Raw genomic sequence first — 10,297 nt, forward strand, 5'->3', positions numbered from 1 at the left:
TAGATGTATCAAATAATACTGATTAATAATTATGTATCCAGTTAAATGAATTGGTCTAAAAATTCTGGTCTGGTTATTGTACTAAGTTGCGCAGTAGGACGGGACCCAGTCAACAGGAAACGAGACTGTTGTGTAATCAATGTTTTGACTTGATACGGACGCCCTTATAGATTATTCACGAAGTTAATCAATATGTATTTCGCAGAGATTCTTAAGGCAAGACAAAACACCACAAGAAAGCTTTGAACTGCAAACCACGTGATTTATCTCTCGATATAACCCCTCACAGTGAAGGTGACATACGACGACGAGAGAATAGTGCGTTCCAACTATGCCTTGCTGGTCGGGATCACCCTGTGTTGTTAGCGTAATTCTATGGATATTTTCACTGATAGAGTTATGTAAGTATACGTTTCTTGTATGTGACATATTCTAGTTTGCCTTTAACTTCTTTGAGTGGCATTTGGGAAGTTGGGATGAAGTTTATGTTAAGTATGTTGTTTTCTTTGTTACATTCAGTATGTATACATCTTCTACACATGTTATATTCAGGGCGGTGGGATAGCCTTGTGGTTAAAGCATCCGCTCGTCACGTCGAAGACCCGGGTTCGATTCCCCACATGGGTACAATGTGTGAAGTCCATTTCTTGTGTTCCCTGCCGTGATATTGCCGGAATATTGCTAAAATCGGCGTAAAACTAAATTCATTCACTCACTCATGTTATATTCCTACTTGACGACGGTACAAGAATCTGTATCGAAACGTCGCACACACAAAATAGAAGAAGTTGTTATCCATAAAGTTTGACAATATTGTAGTTTGCCTTTGTTCAGAATATCAGTACGTGCTTAAACTACTTTGAGTCTCATTTAAAAGCTGGTGTGATGAACAACGGGAGAGATCTATGGATATACAACTTCTTTACTATTAATATCAGCGACGTTTCAGTGTAGCTACTAACCGTGATATCACTTTCTTCATAACGGTGTTAGTAGCTAATTTACACCAAAACGTCGCTCATTTTAATAGTAAAGAAATTGTATATACATAGAACTCTCTCCATTGTTAATTACAAGTGGTCTGAATTCCTAGAGCCACCAGCTAATTTCAGGTATTGTTCTGTATAAAAGGTGAATGATTGGATACGTCCGAGAGTGCGTGAGTGAGTGAATGAGTTTTTATACGCACTGAGTTTATAAAAGGGCGTGTGTTCCGTATGTGGGAGAACGCCCGACATGATGAATGTCTTTGAGACTTACTGCTATTGTAGAACACAAGCACAGACATTGACATCAAACCAAGGAGCGAGTGAGTGAGTTGGGTTTTATAGCGCTATATAAATACCCATACATATAATAATAATACCAAGGATTTTAAGGTTTCACTGTGCTTACCAATCCATTTCTGGTCCTTATGTATATTTTAGTAAAATCAAATCCTGCCAACATTGCGCTGAACAAGTTCTCCAAACAGTCCCAAAGTTATGGCTACGACCGTCCAGAAAGAGGCAATGACGGCAACACAAGCACGAACTATGACCTGGGTTCCTGTGTCCACGGACATCCAAGTACGGTCTATCCCCTACCATGGTGGCAAGTGGATTTGGAATGGATGTACTACGTAACATCCGTGGTAATCACCAACAGAGATCATCACAATGGTGCGTATTTGATCTGTATGAACAACTTGTACACATTAGCTCACCTGCCCTGACGTTCCGGGTTAGATCTGGGTTAAAATTGGTCTCCAGCAACCCATGCTTTTCTTAAGAGGCGGTGGATTATCTGGTTCAGACTCGGTTATTTACAGGTCGATATCTTGCAGCTGGAATGATGAGTGTGGCGTTGAACAAAAAACAAACAAATAAAGTTTTTCTCCGAAATGGCTTGACTCAGCTTAAATATTGTGTCAGGAACAATTCAAGTTTAAAAAAATTTAATTTTAATTTCAATTTCAGTGCCTGTGCTTTATGGTGGGGTAATCCACTTGTGGTCAGTTTTTAGATCGTCATTTCAGCTAAACAATGTTCAGATTTCATAATGTTTAGGAAACATTCCTCGCAACGATGTTCAAAACAACAACACAACTATTTCAACAGAATGTCCATACTGTAGGTCGAATAACATAGGCTCTTCGTTAAACAAAACGTAACAAAACGTCGGCACAAATTTCATCTCACGTTTTATGTCTCTGAGCTAACGGGATAGGGTGGTCAGGCTTGCTGACACAGGTCATCGCATCCCAGTAATCTCTTGTAGGACCTTTCAGGTGTGATTTTATCACCTTAATGTTATCAAGAAATCAATTGTAGTGGTAAAACCCACCTGATATGTTTGTTCAGGATGTCAATCACTGGATTGTCTGGTCCAGACTCGATTAATCACAGACCGCCGCCATATAGCTGGAATATTGCTGAGTACGGCGTTAAACAACAGAAAAATAAACAAAAGTGACCTGGGATACTGGTCACGGATGGTCTAGGGTTAGGATCATTAAATGCAAGACGAGCTAAAATGTCCTTAACAACAGAATAATCATGTCTTCTGGAGTATCTGTTCCATCAACGATATCTTCAGTACCTTGATATGTTGAAATCTGTCCAGCTGCTCATGAGTCGAAAAAAAACCATAGTCTACAACAGATTTTATCCGATATAGAACAAACTTTATGGATAACAACTTCTTTTATTCGTGAGTGCGACGTTTCGATACAAGCTTGACAACGGTACAAGAATCTGTATCGAAACGTCGCACTCACGAATAAAAAGAAGTTGTTATCCATAAAGTTTGTTCTATATTGTACTTCCCAACTTCCAAAAATGCCACTCAAAGAAGATTTTATCCGTCCTTTACGTACATGAAATCTTGTTTCCCAAAGCGACTATTTAGCATACTTAGATTGAGTGAGTGAGTGAGTTGGCTTTAACGCCGCTTTTAGCAATATTCCAGCAATATCACGGCGGGGGACACCATAAATGGGCTTCACACATTGTGCCCATGTGGGGATTCGAACCCGGGTCGTCAGCGTGACGAGCCGACGCTTTAACCATTAGGCTACCCCACCGCCCCTCATACTTAGATTGAAGTAAACTAGGAAGTTTTCTTAAGTCAGTGATGTCTCTAGTGAGACGTTTATCACACCCTAGACACGCGATTTGAAATCGCCACAAATATTTCTCATTATGACAGAAAATACTAATTAATCTTCCAAATGCAGTTTACCTTCATTAACTGGAACAAACAGGGTGAATGTAACAACACGTGATTTTAAAAACTCAAGGTCATATTTTCGCACCAGCTTGTGCAACATCGTGCATCTGTAATACTGCTGAAACAAATATGTACTCATGATATAGTCTCAATTGCATATTCGACGTTGCTTTCAGCAGAGATTTCTTAACGATGTGGAAAGGGGTTTGTCACTCTATTCTTTAAAAAAGTGCCTTCAGCTACATACTTTTTCTTGCCCAGGGGTTTACATCGCTTCTGGTCTCGCCAGCCCGTGTATTGTACATTAGGGGAGTATTGCTTTCTTACGTAAAGTTAATGCGGACTAATTTGAAAATATGGAAATAACTGTCGGTTTTTGAATGTCAGATCTTTACGGTTCCCCATTATCAGCGTCTTCAAATGCATAGAATCAAAACTCAATCAGTTAATGGTAGAACATGGTTGTTTGTTGTTTAATGCTGCACTCAGCAATAGTCCAGCTATATGGAGGCGGTCTGTAAATAATCAAGTCTGGACCAGAAAATCATTAAATCATAAGCACGGATCTACGCCATTGGGATAAGTGTCAACCAAGTCAGCGAGAATGACCACCTGGACCCGTCAGTCGCCTCCTACGACAAGCAGGGGTTGCTGAAGACCAGTTCTAACACGGACCTTCACGGGTTATGCTAGAACAGTCGATAATCGTTCACAGTTCACTTACTGGTAGTCACTTTGCTTGGCTGGAACATACGGCCAAGTTTTTATCTACCCAACCTGTCGGCAAAGTAAGAAGAAGCCCTTACCACAGGGTAAAACAGCAGAAGCTTGATTTCAGAATCTCATATAATTTACTGTTATTTGGTGATACTAGACCTTGCCTTTGGTGAGTTTTTGTACCATGTACCATTTTCAGCATGGCGTCTTCACAACTTCACAATCGAGCTTTATTGTGAAGACCCGACGGTTCACCTGAACGCTGCTGCTAAAGTATGCGCCGTATACCCAGGCACAGTGGCCTCTGGGGCAAGGGTAACTCTCACGTGTGCTCCGGGGGTGAGGGGACGTTACCTGAGGTTCCAGAAGAACAGCGTGAAAACAGATGACGCAGTGCAATTCTGTGAACTAGAAGCCTATGGTTTCAACGGTAAGCACATTTTACACACTATCTAAAGTTTACAACTTACAAATAGATGCTTGATGGGCAATTACACGTTGGAGGGTAACATAACAACGTATGGTATGTATTTACAACACGACGTTTCTGGGCTTTTCATCACTACTTCTTGCCCCTTCATCAGTAGTGCATTCACTTGATGAAGGGGCTAGAAGTAGGCCAGAAATAATAAAGAAGTTGTAAATCCATACCATACGTTGTTAATTTACAATTTAGCCTTTGTTATGAATGACATCCAATGTATTGTCATCACAGGAACAAGGTCGACGTTCTCTGGACACCCTACCCTGCGTCTGTCAGGGACCCCGACCAGAGAGGAGACGGGGAGCCCACAGTTCTGTGGAGAGGTCTGCCATCGCATGCCATGCTGTACTGGTTTCAACTTTCACAGCATTGAGGGTTCCTGCAAGTTCATGTCTAATGATAATGGGGAACTTGTGGCTGATGCAGCATGGAACTACTTCTCTAGAAACTAATGTGTATTTAAACGATCAGAAACTGTATTGTACTAATGGCATTTTTCACATTTCTTGCAAAATAATAGAGCATGTAAGAGCATTCCCTTTCGAGTTGACCCTATGTTTTGTCCTCAATTCACATGCATCATGGTATGACAGGGATTCGACTTCAGAATGTTTGTGGTAAAACAAGCTCGAAACCTTGCTAAATGACACTATTCATTTAGTCGAGCAATACTTTACCAGATGAGACGTTCTACGTCTGGGGTCTCTTTTACTGAAGAGCTATAAGTTTGGAATACCAAATCTCACTATTCCGAACGTTCCGCCACTGTGTTCTTGTATGTAAAGCCTTTACAGATTTATGTTACCTAAAGTACCACATCACGCCACTAACATTGTTTGTCAGTTTAATGAATTCTGAATGAAATCATACTTTGTTGAAGGCGGATGTAACATTTTACGCCGCTTTTAGCAATATACCAGCAATATCACGGCGGGAGACACAGAAATGTGCTTCACACATTGTACCCACTTGGGGTTATCGAACTCGAGTCCTTGGCATGATGAGGGATGGCTTTAACACTAGGCTACCCTACCGCCCCCATACATTGTTGACCCGAGGTAGATATGTACTTCTTGCTTTTACATTGTACCCGTCTCTCCGTTAGTGATGCGTTTGTATACATTCTACTCACACATGTATCTCAATACAGAATTGTGTTCCAATTTGAAGAACTGTATTTTATATTTTGTGAACTGTATGTCTTCTGGTGCTGTGACTGAATATATCATCCCCTTGTCTGTTATCGCGCCACCTTCAATAACGATTTGAAAGAACAGCGCCTCGCTTTCTAAAATGTCCCAACTCTGCCGTTCATGTGCCGTTTTTAGCTTCATTGATCAACTGGTATTTTATAGACCAGCACCTCACGTGAAATCGTTTCAACCTTTCAGCATCTGGCCTTTGAAACAGCAATTATTGGTGCTGTCACCTGTAAATCAGTGTAATATGTATTCCCTGAAGATGCGAAGGTTCATCTGCTTGTTGAACCTGCGCTGGATTCTTCAAACAAAGGAAACGGCTCGTCCTGAAGGAGGGGGGTAGTAGGGAAGATTCCGTCTCCGTCTCCAGAGCTCATGAAATTAGACGAACGTTTCGGAATTTTGAAAATTAGATGGATGTCAATCTCTCGCTTAAACCCAATACGGTTCACGTTAAAACAACCGTTCGTGCAACCAATCAGAGTTGTGGACTAGTATTTCTAGTAAGATCTATACTTCCCATCAAAAGTTTAGACTCACTTAAAACACTCACTATATGGTGTGTGTGGGGTGGTGGGGTGTGGGGGTGTGTGTGTGTGTGTGTGTGTGTGTGTGTGGTTACATCGAAGATTGATTTCTCCATTAACTTGGGGGAACCAATTGCAAACCTTACATGTATGCGGATGAACTGCATCAAATTGCAGAAAAGCATGTGCAAATATCATGCATGTGAACAGCTGCGTTTTGGTGTACATTTTCACTGAGTTTTATCATTTCTTGAACTCATGACAATAATCTTTTCAACTGTGCGAATTTGTTTTACAATACAGAAGTTCATGTATAAACAGTACCTTTAAACAGTATGGAATATTTTGCAAAAATGTAGTTCAGAACAGTTGCTTGATGTAAGTGGCTATATTTACACTAGTGAGTCAAAACTTTTGATGGGAAGTATATTTGTAACTTCGGGAGACCTGTTGTTGTTTCGCGCTGTGATTTTCAGTTAGAGAAACTGTATCTATCCCGTTAACGTACAGTAGGATTTCCTTAACCGTGTCACTCGCACTAAAAACATTTTTGTCTCAAGACAATCAGTTATCCAATATACACTAAACGCCAAAAGAAACGTTACCCTCCTTCCTTAATGACGGAGGTACCTTTCTTCAGCTGGCGTTGTGATGCGTGGACGTCCACTTAATTCTTGGTCTGTCTACGGTTATCCCAGTCTGTCTGAAACCCTGAATAAGTCTTATGACCGTGATACGGTGGCATCCGTGGGCGTTGGCAACAGCATTGTATGTCGACCCCATCTGCACCATCCCAATGGCTCTTTCTCTCCCTTCAGCTGTTAATCGTGGCATATTTCTCGTACTTGTGTATCAAATCATGTCTTCTAGGCTCTCTTTATACCCTATAGAATCATTCTGCATGTGAAATGGATGTAAATACTGTTTGAATATTGCTGCGTTTTGGCGATTGATATTGGTATGTGTAAAATGGAAATGGAAAAATGTTACTTTGCAAGCAAAAATGTTAACAAAGATTGTAGATGTTCCTAAACATTTTTTCACAATATCAAAGACACGTTTTACTTGTTTTCACTAATGCAAATTAGCAGAAAATGTTTTAAAAGACTGAAATCATAGCAATGATTATTTTACAATTTTACACACTCTACAACAGTTGTTTCTTGTTTTAATAGTTGAAATATGGTGACTTTAAATGGTTTATCATTGTCCCAAAAGCAGAATTTTATTTCAACCTTTCTTTTGGACATCAAAATCACTATTATTGGTTTATTTCGGCATGGACGAATATAGGACAATTTAACTCTTCTGAAAAAGATGCATTTCACCCAAATATGAATGCATTTGAGAATTTTTTTCGTGATTTGCATAAAGCTGTGTTGTTAAGCTTTCTTGTAAACTAAAACCTTCTAAAATATCTTTGATAGTTTTTCAGTAATTCATAAAGGTAGGAGGGTAACGTTTCTTTTGGCGTCTAGTGTATTATCGAACGAATGATATTGCTGGGCTGGTACACAGTACATCTTCGATGAAAAATAATATTTTTCATATGGAGGTAAACAATTATTGAATTTATTTTTACATAGCTGTTTTAATGTCTTTATTTACCCAGACTGACGACATGCATTGTCAATTCTACAGGAAGCGTTAACATTAACTTAAATATTAAAACACCAATTACTGATCTAAGAAACCCAAGCTGTTTCGTTTCCAGTCAAAGAGACTACTGTTCAATATTTCAGTCTTATTATTTCTGTTATAGCGTAGCCAAAACCCAGTCAGTACATTCCTGAAATTACAATTCAAAGGAATGTTCCATCCTTTATTGCCAACACATTTCCCATTTACAATATTGTGATACTAATTACACGAATAGAAATCAATCATCAGAAAATCAATTTCCACGGTAAGGGAATGAGTGAGTGTGTCAGGTTTTATGCTAATTTTAGCAATATTCCAGCAATATCACGGCGGGTGACACCAGAAATGGACTTCACACATTCTACCCATGTTGGGAATCGAACACGGGTCTTCGGCGTGACGAGCGAACGCTTTAACCACTAGGCTACCCCACCGTCCCGCAACGATCCAGACATGTTTGAGGCACATATTGTGACATTTCGCCCGTGGACGTGACTGTGGATTAACTAGTCAAACACAGATGGGGGTTTTGGGGAGGACTAAATATTATTGTTTGAATAGTTTAAGTGACTGAGTGAGTATGGTTTTACGCCGCTTTTAGCAATATTCCAGCAATATCACAGCGGGGCACATCAGAAATGGGTTTCACACATTGTAGCCATGTCAGGAATCGAACCTGGGTCTTCGGCTTGACGAACGAACGCTTTAACCACTAGGCTACCACACCGCCCCCATGTTCATAAAAGAGCGGGTACAGTAAAACAAAATCATATACACATGCCGTTGTTCTTAGAATTGTATTTTAGCTCATTTCTTGACCGTGAGGATTATGGGTCTGTGAAAACCCATCCGGTGCCCACCCACCCTCACACCCTTTGAAAAGCACCATTCTCTGGGCCTGTATTATCAAATGAACCTTCGTGTATAAAGGATTATTATGTCTACATAACTCCCACTTCATTTGGTCACAGTTCGTGTGATATTGATGTAAATACAGTGACTGTGAGTGACTGCATGTGGTTTTTACGCCTCTTTCAGCAATATTCCAGCAATATCACGGCGGGAGACACTAGAAATGGGCTTCACACATTGTAGCCATGTAGGGAATCGAACCCGTGTCTTCAGCTTGACGAGCGGACACTTTAACCACTAGGCTAGCCCACCGCCCCTGAAGTAATTACATGTCCGTCAAAGCGAAACCTTTATTCCCAAACATGTTTCCCTCGTGAAGGTCCTGGTTAGGATCGGTCTTCAGCAACCAATGTTTGTTTCCCATCTTGAAGCATTTGGTCTTTATGATAGATATCAGTCGGCATATAGAGCCTGTCATAGCACAGAAACATGTCTGTTAAGAGTTACAAACGATCTTCTGCGCTCTACAGATAAGCGGAACTTAAATCTGCTAGTGCTATTAGACCTGACTGCGGCATTCGACACAATCGATCATGACAAGTTATTTCACTGCCTCAAGACACGAATTGGATTGTCAGGAACTGCTCTCAAGTGGTTTGAATCCTATCTTCATCATAGATGCCAATCAGTGGTTATCGATAAAACTTCATCAGATCCAGTTCCCCTTAACTGCGGCATACCTCAGGGTTCGGTCCTTCGACCGATCCTATTCACCTTTCTTTTGTGATGTCATCGATGCCCATGACGTTGCTCATCACTGATGACACACAGCTACACCAATCATTTCCCGAACGAGATACCTCCACAGCACTTAGTGACCTTGAACACTGCACACCTGGGATAAAATCATGGATGGTGACTAACAAACTTAAGTTAAACGACAGCAAGACAGGTTCTTCTTGTGGGTACAGACACCAAACGAAAATCTATCTCTGAATCTTCGCTTCGTATTGGTGATTCATTAATACCATTTTCTGATGCAGTGAAAGATCTTGGTGTCTTTCTAGACTCTAATATGACAATGGACAACCATATACAGCACACCTGTAGAATCTGCTTCTACCACCTGAGAAGTATTGGCCAGATTAGACATTTGTTGACTCAGGAAGCCACTAGCCAGTTAGTCAGGTCTCTGATTCTGTCCAGGATTGACTATGGCAACAGTTTGCTTATCAACATAAGGCAAGATCTACTCATGAAGCTTCAGAGAGTACAAAATGCCTCAGCTCGGCTAATTCATCGCTGCAAGAAAACATCCAATGTAACACCAATATTGATGAATCTCCACTGGCTCCCAGTACAAGCTAGAATCGAGTTCAAAGTGTTATCCCTGACCTACAGCTGTTACCATGATGTTGCACCAGGATATCTGAAAGAACTTCTCCAGAAATATACTTCATGCAAAAACCTGAGATTCAATGATCAACTTTTATTTACCATCCCCAGGAGCAATTTCAAATCCTTCTGCCAGAGATCATTCTCATTCTGTGCTCCTTCTCTCTGGAACTGTCTTCCTTTTGATAACAAAACCTCCCCATCTTTAGCTGTCTTCAAGTCCAAACTTAAAACCCATCTCTTCTCCAAGTTCTATCCTTGATACCTGCGCT

At 40.6% G+C, this 10,297-nt stretch overlaps 1 protein-coding gene across 1 annotated transcript; it reads left to right on the top strand.

Moving 5' to 3' along the window:
• The first annotated feature begins 300 nt into the window (after positions 1 to 300).
• Positions 301 to 4,990, top strand: LOC124260114 (fucolectin-3-like). Its single transcript, XM_046694361.1, has 4 exons — positions 301 to 401; positions 1,428 to 1,661; positions 4,127 to 4,357; positions 4,643 to 4,990. The coding sequence occupies exons 1-4, from the start codon at positions 332 to 334 to the stop codon at positions 4,861 to 4,863; spliced, it is 756 nt and encodes a 251-aa protein (XP_046550317.1). The 5' UTR covers positions 301 to 331; the 3' UTR covers positions 4,864 to 4,990.
• The last annotated feature ends 5,307 nt before the right edge of the window (positions 4,991 to 10,297 follow it).

This window comes from Haliotis rubra, unplaced genomic scaffold (genome assembly GCF_003918875.1).
Source record: "Haliotis rubra isolate DU_JTF1 unplaced genomic scaffold, ASM391887v1 Scf75, whole genome shotgun sequence".
Lineage (NCBI taxonomy): Eukaryota > Metazoa > Mollusca > Gastropoda > Lepetellida > Haliotidae > Haliotis > Haliotis rubra.

Excerpts from the sequence above, each read along its gene's own strand:
- LOC124260114 (XM_046694361.1), top strand. The coding sequence starts at position 332 with ATGCCTTGCTGGTCGGGATCACCCTGTGTTGTTAGCGTAATTCTATGG. Across the intron at positions 1,662-4,126 it reads CAACAGAGATCATCACAATG|CATGGCGTCTTCACAACTTC; the intron begins GTGCGTATTTGA and ends TACCATTTTCAG. Across the intron at positions 4,358-4,642 it reads AGAAGCCTATGGTTTCAACG|GAACAAGGTCGACGTTCTCT; the intron begins GTAAGCACATTT and ends TTGTCATCACAG.